Here is a 13,251-nt window from a genome sequence, read left to right as displayed (position 1 = left end):
ACCTAGCGCCTTTCCGGCTATTACCGTAGGCGGGCAGTCCCTGTGTATGGATTGCCCTACAGGGCACCCGTTCAGCTGCCGCCTGGCTAACCACAAGCAACCCTCCCGCGTTCTAGACGCTACAACGCACATTTTGATAACAGACAATCTTACTTTTCCATCCTGGCTTTCTTCCGTCATATAACACCCCTCCTTTCTCAACTACTACGCCTGCACCAGCGACACTTGTCTCGACCGCCTGCGCCTTTGCCGACCTGTCGACTTTTACACAATCTACACCGTAGCCCTGCCAAACCCCCGTCTACCGCAAAAATGAGCGAAATTGCCCATCCTACCATCCAAGGTTCGTGCGGTCCACCCTCGTCTTCCAACCATCCATCCCTTCCTCCCTCACTGAGTCTGTCTGCCTTCCTATCTGCGGCTGCCCAGAACCCCTCTGTTGGTATTGGCGTTGGGTGATGTTCACAGTTGCTGGCGCTACTCGCTCTCCCAGCTCCTGTTGTCGCCCGTCTCAAAAACCCCCGCCATGCTGATGTCTTGATCACCCCGCCCCTGACCACCTTGGGGGGTTCGCTATGAGCCCACGCAAACGCAACGGAGGACGGAGAATATCGCAACCGGATGCGGGCCCCATGGGCCTTGTCTCATCCGTGCCTGCACCTGTTCAATCGCCAACACCCTCCCGCAACTATTGACGGGTGGCTTATCCGCCCTCTTCCGGGTCCCCCAACAACCTTCAGCCCTTGCTCCTCTACCGTCTGAGCGCGCATGCACCATCCATCCATGCCACTTTCGGTCAAGCAATTCAGCAGGAGAACCCGAGAAAGCTCTTTTTTTTGGGGGCGAGGGGGGGAGGGGGGTTTGCAGATCGCTCTTCGTGTATCTCTTGGGGATGGATGTAGCAAGATGCATGCTGTTTATGGAAGCAAATGAGACCAACGAGTCGAGACCGTACGCTAACAGGATGGAATGATGTACAGATGGCTGGTTCCGTGAGATTTCCAACATGTGGCCCGGTAAGTTGACCTATTCAAACATCGTGAGAATAGGGACACTGCGTGCTGACGACCTGCAACAGGCCAGGCCATGACCCTCAAGGTTAAGAAGGTCATCCACCACGAGAAGTCCCAGTACCAGGATGTCCTCATCTTTGAGTCCACCGACTACGGCATGGTTTTGGTTCTGGACAACGTCATCCAGGCCACGGAGCGTGATGAGTTCTCCTACCAGGAGATGATTACTCACCTGGCCATGAACTCCCACCCCAACCCCAAGAAGGTCCTCGTCATCGGTGGTGGTGACGGCGGTGTCCTCCGTGAGGTCGTCAAGCACGAGTGCGTTGAGGAGGCCATCCTCTGCGACATTGACGAGGCCGTCATCCGCCTCTCCAAGCAGTACCTCCCCAACATGGCCGTCGGCTTTGACCACCCCAAGTCCAAGACCCACGTCGGCGACGGCTTCAAGTTCCTCGAGGAGTACAAGAACACCTTTGATGTCATCATCACCGACTCCTCTGACCCCGAGGGCCCTGCCGAGTCCCTCTTCCAGAAGCCCTACTTCCAGCTCCTCCACGACGCCCTGAGGGAGGGCGGTGTCATCACTACCCAAGGTTGTACGTTCCCATTTGTTCAGGAATATCGAGGGGAATCAAGGAAGTCTCGGGTCCCTGAAGAGAAGACAACGAGGCTGGCACTCGCAAATGCGGTGCCTGCTTCTTCTTCTTTCTTCGGACCTGTCCTCGATTCTCCCCAGGAGATATCGGCGCACAGCCCAGTGGCGTGCCGTTGAGACTGGGTTGTGTGAACCTGGATACGCTTTGAACTCTCCTTTGTCTACTCTTCTAAAGCGTTGCGCATGCTCGAGACTGCGATTCATTCTTTCCTCCCTTTTCTCTGTCTACCCGCTTTCATTCCGCCTGGCTGCCATTTGTCAGAGGATTGGCTCTTGTACAAGAAGATACGTATAGAGACCAGGACTAGCTAACAATTATGCGCTTCACCCAAACAGCTGAGAACCAGTGGCTTCACCTGCCGCTCATCTCCAAGCTCAAGAAGGACTGCAAGGAGATCTTCCCCGTCGCCGAGTACGCCTACACCACCATCCCCACCTACCCCAGCGGCCAGATCGGCTTCATGGTCTGCACCAAGGACGCCGGCCGCAACGTCAAGGAGCCCCTCCGCAAGTGGTCCGCCGAGGAGGAGGAGAAGCTGTGCAAGTACTACAATGCCGATATCCACAAGGCGGCCTTTGTCCTGCCCAACTTTGCCAAGAAAGCTCTGGAGTAAATCTCGCGCAACGAAGGTTTAAGAGGAATGGATTCATGACCTGGTTTGTGGGCTTGGACAAAGGCGGTCGATCCCTCAGAATGGAAAGGACGGGGGATCTGGTAGAGATTGTCAATAGATGGGATCGGAAGAAGGGGGACCAAAAAAAGTTTAGTCGTAAACCGCAGAGGTTGACTCCAGCGTGCTCAATATATTTTTGTTGAGTCCAGTGTGTTTTCCTGTGATTTTATCACAGTGAATCTATGTTGAGATAATAACTCCGCTCCCGGGTAACCGTTGTCGCCAACTCCATGTGTACATCCGCTATTGTTCTTCTCCTATCCAGTGAGCTCTGCAACGTCTTCTCATCAAATAAATCTGTGCATGCAGCTCCGGCTCTCATTCCCTTCCTTCATCACCTTCTTCTACCAATCACAACCCTCAGCAAGCAACACAGCAAGCCTCTCCAACCAAACCCGATCAACCTCATCAAACCCGTCTTTTTGCGCACAGTCAACATCAATAATAGCGACCAATTTCTCGCCTACGACAATGGGCACGACAATTTCGCTCTTGCTGTCACCGTCGCAGGCAATGTGACCGGGAAAGGCCTCCACGTCGGCCACGAGCTGGGTTTTTCGCGTCGCGGCAGCGGCGCCGCAGACGCCGCGGCCAAAGGGGATTTGCTGGCAGGCTACTTTGCCCATAAAGGGGCCCAGGATGAGGGACTTGGAGGGCGTGGGCGTGGGCGCCGCCGGGTCGAGGACGTAGAAGCCGGCCCAGTTTACTGCGTTTGCGGGGGAGGGGAGGGAGTGGTAGGCGTGCCAGAGGAGGGAGGCTGTGTTGGCGAGGTTGCTGTATGAGAAAAGGTGGGATTAGTCTTCTTTTTCTTTCTTTACTTTTCTCCCTTTTTCCTTGGTGTTGTTTCATTTTGGATGAGTTTTGGATGGAGTTGTTGTTGTTCTTACGCAACCTGTCCAGAGTGTAAGTTTAAAAGTGTTCATAGTGAGGTACGTGGTGGTCTATAGTATGAGCCAAAGAGGTTTGGGGATAAGAGTGATTTCTGTGGCACCTAGGAACACACACACACACAAGACACACGAAAACGTACCCAGTTTCTTTGGCCGTCGAGGAGACCTTGCGCTTGGAGGAGGACCTGTTCGTAGGCTTCCTCCTTTGTCACGCCGTCGGCAAAGTTTGACGCGTCGGCGTGGACCTGCGTTGGCGAGGAGGTTCTCCGTCAGTATACCGACCAAAAAAAAAAAGAGAGGCTTTACAATAGTTTTGAGAGGGGCGGCTGTTTGGACTCTTACCATTGTGTCGGAGGAGGACTATAACCTGTGATTATATGAAAATGGGAATAAAGGAAGAAGCACGGTAGCAAAGTTATGTAGAGGGATATCGACACTGTCTCTAAAAAGGTAACTAGAGACTAAATCGAATGAGCTGCAAATGACAAAGCATGAGATGGTTGTTTGAGATAGGAAGAGGGCGGCCCCTCCAAAATATTGTGTTCAAATCTCCTGGTCCAATCACGTCATCTCCTTTCTCGGTGAGGCACGTATCGGCGGGGGAGGCCACACCCCGGTGAGGGCCCCCGAAATTTTGGCCAGCAAAATATGGAAAAAAAGGGATTCTAGTGTTGCCTGCCTTGCCGCCCGGCCCTAACGTTCTTGAAGACGGAGGATCGGGACCCGGCCGGCTCTGGGTGGAGAAAGTCTGCCCTTGCCAACTCTACGGGTTCCAAGATCTTTTCTTCAGGTCCGATCCCGTGGCTAGAGGTTGGAGGTTTTTGATTCTCTTCAATTGCTCTCTCTACCCCGCTTCACAAAACCGAGCGTGCCGGGCTGCTTTCTTTGGAGGGGGTCGGAAGGGAGGGAGGGAGAGGTAGGGTGTGAACGCTTTGTAGTTGGCGCAGATCACTTCCAACAGATTGACCGATGTGCATAAGAGAGAGAGAGAGAGAGGGAGAGGCGACACTGTACACTTTGAAGCCAGACCCCAATTGTGATTTGTTTTCAGAGTACGAACGTCCCAAGCTCCCACCCCAGGTCGGATTCGGGTGAGACTCCGCGGTCATGACTTCATTTCCGCCGAAACCCCGCGCGCCTGTTTTGTGTGACAGCTTACCTACCTGATAAGCTAGCTCTGCATGAGCATTAGATGTTTATCTACCTAGCTAGGTAGCTTGGGACTATCCGTATAAGAAGACTCCGTCTTTCCCGCCTCTCTTTACCACCCCAATCTGTGCAACGGTTCCGTTCTGCATATGACTGCAATTGACACTGACATTCAGGAACCCCCACGAATCAAAAAACATTGTCGGCATTGAGCTGTTTGAATCCGTTTACCACTGATATACCTTGCGTATTCAGCCCAGGTACAACTCACTACTCCCATCATCTTCAACAAAAAGCGACACATACAAGCAGGAAAGAAAAAAGAAGAAGAAGAAGAAGAAGGAAAAAATGTCGTCGAAACAACAACAGGCACCCCGCTTCTGCGCCGACTGCTTCAAGGGCACCCTCCGCGGCGACGTCGAGCCGCGCGGCACCGAGGAGACCCTCTACGGCCTGCCGACGTACGTCGCGCGCCCGGAGCCGGGCCGCGGCGAGCCCGCGGGCGTCGTTGTGATCCTTCCAGACGTGTTTGGGTGGACGCTGCGCAACTCGCGGGCGCTGGCGGATGCGTACGCCAACAGGATCCCTGCGGTCGTGCTGCTTCCCGAGTTGATGAATGGTACGTTTGACTGGAAATCTCCCGTCATTTTTTTGTTTTGTCAACGTTTGCCTTTTTGCGAATCCGTATTTTTTTTGGTCCCCGTGGTGTTGTTGAACGCTGTATTTTTGCCTTGTCTCGAGTGTTGTAATTGGCATCCCAGAAAGAAACAGAAAAAGATGAAGAACAAGAAAAATGTAGAAAAAAAGAAAGAAAGGCATCTCAGAGTAGCAGACTGGGCTATGGGCTATCGCAAAAGTTTTACACCAAAAGAGAGACTGAAAGCCCGCTGACGCGCGCGCGCGCGCGCGCGCGCGCAAAATAGGCCACGCGATACCAGATACTGTGCTGGCCTTGGGCGACGGGATACAGGGCCAGACGTCGTGGTGGAAAAAGTATCTCTACATCGCGCCCGTCATGATCGCGACGGTGGTGCGGTACTTTATCCCCCTCGTCATCGCCACCCGCTCCGGCGTCATCGTCCCGCGCATCAAGAACTATCTCCGCGCCGTCCGCCTCTCGCCGCCGTCCCCGCTGCCTCCTCATCCGTCATCGTCCTCCCCACCATCTGTCGACACCGGGGCGTCCGCCCCAAAAGCAATCAAGGTTGGCGTCGCGGGGTTCTGCTGGGGCGGCAAGTTCGTGGTACAACTTTGCCAGCTCGCTGCGGGACCATTTGGCGGCGGCGGTGGCGGCAGCAGCGGCAGCGAGGGCGAGGGCGAGAGATTGATCGACTGCGGGTTCACGGCGCATCCGAGCTTCCTGACGCTGCCGAAGGATCTGGAAACCGTGGTGCTGCCGTTGAGCGTGGCGAACGGGGACGACGACATGATGATGCCGCGGGCCAAGATGGTCGAGGCCAAGGAGTTGCTGGGGAAGAAGGGCGGCGACTTTGAGATTGTGGAGTACCCCGGCGCCAAGCACGGCTTCGCGGTGAGGGGGGACCCGAATGATCAGAGGCAGGCGGATTTCGGGATGAGGGCCGAGGATCAGGCTGTTGGGTGGTTCCGGCGGTGGTTTGGGCAGGGTGCTGAGTGAGTGATGGTTGGGATCGGCAATAGTTGAAGGAGGTTGATTTGGCGCGGTTTATTTTACATCACCTTTCAAGTTGTGGAATTCGTGAGAGGGATATGTTTGCTTCTTTTGTGTAGGCTGGGAGTAAGTTCCGCGAATATGGGACTGAGACTGAATTCGGACTGGCCAGTGTTGCAAAGTACACGATCTCCCCTTGACGCACGAGGTATGAATTCTGGCAGTAGCCGGAAGCTTTCAAACTCAACATAGCTTACAGCTAGGTGAAAAGGCTTTACTAGAGAGTCTTCAACAGAACCAAGCCGACCGACAATCCGCACCATAACATCCAAAAGTTGCAAAACACAACTAAAAAAATAAGCCTACACAACTCAGCATCACAGGAATCACAACAAGGATGTTGTCAAGCATCAAAAAGACAAAAGATTTAGGCTCTCTCCCCTTCCAGAATCGAACTAGAGACCTTTCGATGACAAGAGATGAACAATTACAGTCGAACGTGATGAACCAACTACACCAAGGGGAGTGAGAATCAAGGCTGGGCCTTGCTCGGTGTGTCAGACAGAGCCGAGAAAATGCCTCATGAAGTCTTGTGGTGACCCACAGGTTGATCCGCAATTTTGGGGTTGTGATTTCGGCTCTCTGCAGACTACCCTAGGTCAGCGACCCAAGTGGGCTTGTCTGCCCCATAATATGGCCATATTGAAAGAGATTTGTGTTACTTTCATGTAAGCCATTTCAGAGTTACCGTTGTGGCGGTTCATGTTGACATTTGTTATGTAGCTTGACAGCTCGCTGACGGGGAAGACTCGTAGAAGAGGAGCCTTTCCTTCGCTTGGCTCTGCTCTGTATTAGTAACTCTATATACACTGAAACTCTAATACAAATTGTCTTACGGGGGGATTCTTCCATTGCTCCTCCTGAAACAAGGTAGGTCATCGGAGTTGAACGTTGCCGTTGACAATTCTAACCAGGAGCATATTGAAAGCGAAGTATTCACCTACTATGTAGATGCTACGGATACACGTGTCAAAGATTGACTATGCTCAAAGAGTCAAATGATCGCCCCAACCGTCCAACCCAATTGTCCAATAGCCTACACTGGATAGTCACGCCAAGGGGAAAGGGTAAAGCTTGATTCGGCGAGAGCGGCCGCTCCCCGGACCCGACCCGGCGGGTGGGATTGAAAGGTGGGGCCGATGCAAGGGGTCCGCGCCGATAAGCGATAAGCTTGTAGGTAATCAGTGACGAAACCAATTAGCCATTTTTCTTTAATTAAATTCGATATTTTGGCCATGCCCATTGGCATCCCGCGCGACCCGACCCGACCCTCGTTTACGAACCTCAATCCGCAACCCTCAACCCTGAAGGTTCCCAACAACCACAACTTTCTCACGCGTCCCATGCAATGAACCACGGCACGACGCTGCGCGCCATGCGCGCTCCGTCCTCTCTCCTCTGCGGTAGCAGCAGCAGCAGCACCGTCCACACATCCTTCCTCCTCTCTTCGATCGCGCGACAAGCAACCCCCTACCGTCGGCTAGCGAGCTCCCTCACGCCCGAATCCTCCCCCGCGAGCGACAAGGTCAACGCCATCGCCTCGTCCCGCCCAACGGCCCTCGACCTCCCCGAGCGCAAACCCGACTCCTCAAAAATTGGCCACCTCTTCGAAACGGGTAAAGCCTACATCAAGTTCTACAAGACGGGCCTCAAAGCCGTCTTCTCCAACCGGCGCCACATCCAAGACGTCATCCGTGCCAAGAGCACCTCGGTCGAAGGGTTCCGCTCGCCCTCCGTCTTCACGCCGGGCGTCATCCCCAAGGGCTTCTCGCGCGCCGACTGGGTCCTGCTCTGGCGCGTGCGCCACGACGTCCTCCGCGTCCCGCTCTTTGGCCTCGTGCTCCTGGTCTGCGGGGAATTCACCCCGCTCATTGTCATTTTCGTCGACGGTGTCGTGCCGTACACCTGCCGCCTGCCGCGGCAGATCGACGCCAGTTTCTCGCAGGCGGAGGAGCGCCGCCACAGGTCGTTTGCCGACTTTGAGAGGGCCGCGCCGCAGGGCGTCGCGGCGGCACAGGGGACGGCCGCGAGGGCGCCGGCGAGGAAACACGTGCTGCGCAGTCTGCACATGCCCGGCATGATGTGGGATAAGATTGGTTTTATCCCGCCGGGTATGTGGGCGACGAAGGGCAAGCTGCGGATGGCATTCTTGGAAGGGGACGATAGGTTGCTGGCTCGAGATGGGGGCGCGGCCGGGTTGGAGGAGCAGGAGGTCAAGATCGCGGCTACGGAGCGTGGTATCGACTGCGCTGGTCGTGGGGTTCAGGAGCTGCGGCGCCTGCTTGACGAGTGGCTGCGCTTGACGGAGGCGGAGGAGACTGTGGAGAGGAGAAAGCGCATGACGGTTCTCCTGACTACAAGGTATGGATTTTCCTCCCAGACAATGCTCATTCGTACAATCAAATTGCTGACCGTTGAATTTTACAGGACGGAAAACTGGCCAAAGGACCGAGACTTTGCCCTCCCCGAGTGGCATCTTTGAATCGACCTACACAAAGCAGACTTGTACAATACTTCGCCTGGCAGATGACAACAATGCCGCCGAAATCTCTTTGTCAACGGCTGCATTATGGCAAGCGCCGGGTTTGTATACTACTGTATAATACCGCGGTATGAGTACCTTAGACGGACGGGCACTGAAAAGCATATGACGAGGCGAGGAAGGCAAAAAAAAAGGAGGCGGGATGGTTGCTAATAGACAAACCACTCTGTTCCAGACAGCAAGTAACAAATGTCAACAATTATCTCTATTAAGCAACGATGTCGTGGGCTGGTTCAGTGCCGGCACGCTCGATGTAGCAAGTAGTCTCGTGGAGCACTTGCTGCATAGGAATGATGGCAGCGAAGACCTGAAAACATTCATTCAAGTCGGCCGTTCAACAACGAGGTTGCCCTCATGGTGGACTAGAAGGATTTTGTCTTCTAATCTTACAGTCTTACAGTTGAGAGTAGCCATCTTGATGGCACAGTCATGACCAGCGAGATATGGTCTTCACATCTTTCGTAGCCTAGATCGTGATATAATGTGCACAGCTCCTGAAATAATCCAAGACGGGTGTATTCATCTCTTCAAAGCCATCTGAACCCTCGTCTTGCACTCATAACACAAGCTCGCACCATTGACCCGCGCAATCGCTGCCTCGTGTGGCATTAGGGTCGCCATCTTTGCCTGGAACGCGATCGAGGCCGCCACCACAAAGTCACTCGGTAGCTGGCTTGCCAAGCGCTCCCACGACGTCGACGAACAGTTCTGCACAAAGAGCTCCCTCAACCGCTCAAGGAGCCCTTCCACGTCGTCGTCTCTCCGGTGCAAGCTCTCCAGCGCGACGTAGCCGTTGGCAAAGTTGAAGACCCACCACTCGGCGCAGTGCGCGTCGCCCAGCTTCTGGGCCCCGACGTCGAGCGTCTCCCGGATGGCGGTCGATACTTTTCCGAGCAGGAGGTCGTCATGGAAACGGTCGCAGAGGGACCACATGTCGACGAGCTCCGTGAGGTCGTGCGGCGTGTGCATGTCGCAGGGTTTCAGGGAGAAGGGGGAGACCTCGTACGAGTCCTCCGAGTGGTCCGCCGCGTTGCGGCGGCAGCGCTTGACGCGCTGGGCCGTGAGGCGGGTGAAGTAGCAAAGCTTTACGTAGGTGCCCAGGGTCAGCGGGTTGATGTTAACGTTGTCGTCGCCGTCGTCCGCGTCGTCGTCTAGGTCGATGGTGTTGGTGTGGGACTCTGCAAAGGGGCCGTCGAGGCAGCGTTGGAAGTACTTTGAGGACTCGACCAGGAGCGACTTGTGTATTGCAAAGGATTGGTCCGCGGTTTTGAGCCAGATTATGGTCTGAGGTTGCCTTGGTCTCGGGGTCAGCGAGTATATTTGGAATAAGGCGACATGTAGTCTGCTGGCGATATTACAACTGCTTGCAAAATATTGGATTTCTCGACGCCAAGTAAGAATCAAAACGCCAAGAAATGAATCCTTGTTGGAATGAGAATAAGAACGCTTGAAAAGTTTCGAAAGAGACGAGCAAGAAGACCGTAAGGATTCAAGCTTCTCCTAAACCGCGAGCGCCTTCTTAGCATTCTGTTGCGCCGATGTTGGCCACATTCGGAACAACTCGACAAGATTCACAAATACAGTAGAACATCATATTCAATCATACTTTCGTGACCTACGTACCTTAAGAGACACCCTGCATCAGCAAGTTCTTCAGGTCGCGGCGCTCCTCGATCAAGTGCGGTAGTCATGGTGCATTTGTTCCTGCAGGTACGTCTGTCGATCCGAAATCAAGAAACTAATATGAGAGAAGAGAATGAAATAAACACAAAAAGCCAATTCAATGATGCGGGTATTGCGCGGTCGACCCCGCGCGGGATACGGCCTCGGTAAGAGCTTGTTCACCCATCTGATGTTTGGGCTCCAATCGGGTGGGCTATCTTGACTCGATCATGCGCGGATGAAGGGATGATATTTCAGCTAAATTACATTTACATCGACGGGTCTCGCTCTATAGATGGAAACAGCTTGCCATCAAGCAAGCTCTGTTCTGACGTCACAATCGTACGGTTCTTCGGCAACCTGACACCGTCATCTGTCTTTATCTACAGACAGCTGTCACCAGTCACCGTTTGGTTCGGGTATTGGGCTTGGATACTCAGAGGCTGCATTCTTTTCGTTAGCTAATGGGCCCAATTTCCACAGAAGTCGGTATACTCACATTCGTAAAGAACCCCTGTGGATCGTACTTTGACTTGATTTGAGACAGCTTTGCGACGTTGGCGCCATAGTACGAATCAAGCGGTGGGGTGGAGATCGTGTCGTCCATGTAGCCGGAGTAGCTTGCCATTCTTTTACCTTGGTCAGTTACTCATCCATCAGCCTAAAGAAGAACGAGAACGACTCACCCAACCAGTGGACGGAGATAGTCCTCCAGGCTCTTGAACCACTCCACGTAGTCTTTGTGGACCTTCTCGTCCGCGGAACTGGACACGATGAACTCCATGTGAGAGTATGCCTTCTCGCGCCACGCAAAAGCCGCATCGCCCGAGACGGAAATGTTCCACGCGTGCCACTCGATCCAGCCCTGAGCAGCATCGTCGAGCTCGTCGATGCGGGTAATAGCGTTCTTCATCGTGTCGTCCGTGAGCAGCTTGTCCTTCTGGATCATGAATGACTTGGACAAGCGGATGAAGCGTTCCCAGGGCTGCGCGGGGGGCAGCTCTGGCGCCTTTGTCGTCTCATTGTAGGTGAAGTTGGCGTAGCCAGGGATCTGGATGAATGGTTGCTGGATTGTGTTGACAACGAAGGGTGCGACTTGGGCGACCGCCTCGTCGGCTCCGCACTCGTTGACTCCGTATCCGAAGAGTCGGGCGTTGATGGTGTTGCATCCCCCGGAGATGTAAGCTGCCGGCGTGCCAATGTGAAGTAGCCCAGATGCGTTCACCATGCCCTGCAACTTATCGAGAGTGCACCCGTAGCACCATCCGATAACATCGGTACGGTTCTTGTACAAGTTCACCTGCGAGCTGAGGGCGCTATCCGCGCGAGGAGCCCACTCATGAAACGTCTTAGCGATATCGAACCTCGTGTCGGAGCCATTCCACTGCAGATACACCATGGCGGAGCGGGGGAACTCGAATGTGCGCAGCGTCCATTCGATAACGATGCCGTACGATCCGCCGCCGCCCCCGCGGATGGCGAAGAAGAGGTCCGAGTTTTCATCCCGAGAAGCTGTCACGACGCAGCCGTCTGATGTGACCACCTTGGCGGATTCGACGTTATCGACGCCGAGGCCGTTTTGGCGCATCTGCATGTTGAAGCCGCCAGCGGAGAGGAATCCCGATATGCCGACGGTGGGGCAGATGCCACCCGTCCAGTCGAGGCCTTGCTGCCCGAGAGCCGTGTATAAGGCGCCGAAGCGGATGCCGGCGCCGACAGTGGCGGTCTTCTTGTCTGCGGCAATGTTGACATAGTCAATGTGGGTGATGTCGATGACGAGAGCGTCTTGGAGGGCAGAGTATCCGAGGAAGCTGCGCGAAGTAAGTCACTTTGAATACACAGAGATGGGTCTGGGGATGGTAGAATGCTTACTGGTGACCACCCGTTCTGGGGACTGCTTTGATGCCATTCGTCTTTGCGCATTGTATCAAGGGCGCAACTTCGTACGGCTTTTCCGCATAAGCAATCAAAACTGGCATCTGTGTAAATCTGTTGGTCTCATATGAGCTTTGCGTCCTAAATATGAAAGTTGTCTGCTATTTCTCTCACTGAATAGCCTCTCCGATTCTTGCGTCGTGGTATCTGGGATCAGTCGGCGTCACTATGCGCAGAGCCGCGTTTCCTCCAAAGACTTCCTCCACACATGACTTGAGAGCATCTCTCTTGATCCGAGGTGCGGCGAGAACTGCCTGCGCAGACAGCGCAGCGAGAAGAAGTGACAGTTGCATGGCGAGGAGGTATGCAATGGCTGATTCGTCGACGATGATGGTCTGTGGTTGCTAGATGGCCAGGAAGGTCTTCCGGAAGGTCGCGGGTGATTGTTAAATACATTGCGGCGATGATCTTTTGGCCCCCCCTGCTTCGCCGGAGATAATTTGAAAATATGTACAGCCTTCTTTCCTCCGTCTTGGTCCTAGATTAGGGAAACCATCATACGAAGCACATCGGTCGATAGTCAATCGATACGCCAAGGATTAACTTGGCAGGGTGAACTTCAAAGCACAAGTCCGGCTTGGGTGAACGTGGTTGTGATATGCTGAATATTGCTACTTGAGCCCCTCCGCTAGGGGACGGATGGAAGCCCCGGAGTGGATCCGGCCGCGACGGCCGGTGGTAGGATGTGATTGGTTGAGCTGGCACGACCTCCGTCCGACTTAACACGGAAGACTCCGGAGAGCATCGGAAGTATATTTTGTAGAAGAACCACCCGCAGCCTTTCAACCAAGTGGTTTGTTGATCCATTCTTTGGATTCTTAACTCTTGAAGTAAGCGAAGACGCCTCTAGCGGACAACCCCTATCTTCATCACTTCCGTGATCGCCAGCCTGGATTGGATAAAACAATCACCATACTAGACAATCGGATCGAATCTCATTTGAAATTCGTTCTGTAGTCGTTCTCTATCTGATGATCACGGAAAGTTGACCGATTCTTGCGAGGGAAGGAAGATATCTAGGGCAGGAGGGAACCAGCA

General features: G+C 54.0%; 5 protein-coding genes across 5 annotated transcripts; 3 read left to right on the top strand and 2 right to left on the bottom strand.

The window, feature by feature from the left end:
• Nucleotides 1-1,006: 1,006 nt before the first annotated feature.
• Nucleotides 1,007-2,285, top strand: CORC01_11836 (spermidine synthase; the record flags this gene model as incomplete). The annotated part of the gene is made up of 3 exons (XM_022623458.1): nt 1,007-1,016; nt 1,079-1,612; nt 2,008-2,285. 3 exons carry the CDS (start codon nt 1,007-1,009, stop codon nt 2,283-2,285), a joined length of 822 nt encoding a protein of 273 aa, XP_022470062.1.
• Nucleotides 2,286-2,689: 404 nt separating this feature from the next.
• CORC01_11835 (GAF domain-containing protein) lies at nt 2,690-3,580 on the bottom strand (the record flags this gene model as incomplete). Its single annotated transcript, XM_022623457.1, has 4 exons — nt 2,690-3,119; nt 3,279-3,286; nt 3,376-3,480; nt 3,578-3,580. The coding sequence occupies 4 exons, from the start codon at nt 3,578-3,580 to the stop codon at nt 2,690-2,692; spliced, it is 546 nt and encodes a 181-aa protein (XP_022470061.1).
• A 1,152-nt stretch (nt 3,581-4,732) lies between these two features.
• Nucleotides 4,733-6,020, top strand: CORC01_11834 (dienelactone hydrolase; the record flags this gene model as incomplete). The annotated part of the gene is made up of 2 exons (XM_022623456.1): nt 4,733-5,003; nt 5,308-6,020. The coding sequence occupies 2 exons, from the start codon at nt 4,733-4,735 to the stop codon at nt 6,018-6,020; spliced, it is 984 nt and encodes a 327-aa protein (XP_022470060.1).
• Nucleotides 6,021-7,422: 1,402 nt separating this feature from the next.
• On the top strand, nt 7,423-8,556 carry CORC01_11833 (uncharacterized protein; the record flags this gene model as incomplete). Its single annotated transcript, XM_022623455.1, has 2 exons — nt 7,423-8,435; nt 8,502-8,556. The coding sequence occupies 2 exons, from the start codon at nt 7,423-7,425 to the stop codon at nt 8,554-8,556; spliced, it is 1,068 nt and encodes a 355-aa protein (XP_022470059.1).
• Nucleotides 8,557-9,135: 579 nt separating this feature from the next.
• On the bottom strand, nt 9,136-12,506 carry CORC01_11832 (uncharacterized protein; the record flags this gene model as incomplete). The annotated part of the gene is made up of 6 exons (XM_022623454.1): nt 9,136-9,910; nt 10,666-10,721; nt 10,778-10,907; nt 10,965-12,089; nt 12,151-12,267; nt 12,328-12,506. 6 exons carry the CDS (start codon nt 12,504-12,506, stop codon nt 9,136-9,138), a joined length of 2,382 nt encoding a protein of 793 aa, XP_022470058.1.
• Between the last annotated feature and the right edge of the window lie 745 nt (nt 12,507-13,251).

The sequence above is a fragment of the Colletotrichum orchidophilum genome (assembly GCF_001831195.1).
Source record: "Colletotrichum orchidophilum strain IMI 309357 chromosome Unknown Scaffold_134.1, whole genome shotgun sequence".
Classification (NCBI taxonomy): Eukaryota; Fungi; Ascomycota; class Sordariomycetes; order Glomerellales; family Glomerellaceae; genus Colletotrichum; species Colletotrichum orchidophilum.
The sequence above is the reverse complement of the archived record's forward strand: the minus strand, read 5'-3'. Positions and strand labels throughout refer to the sequence as shown.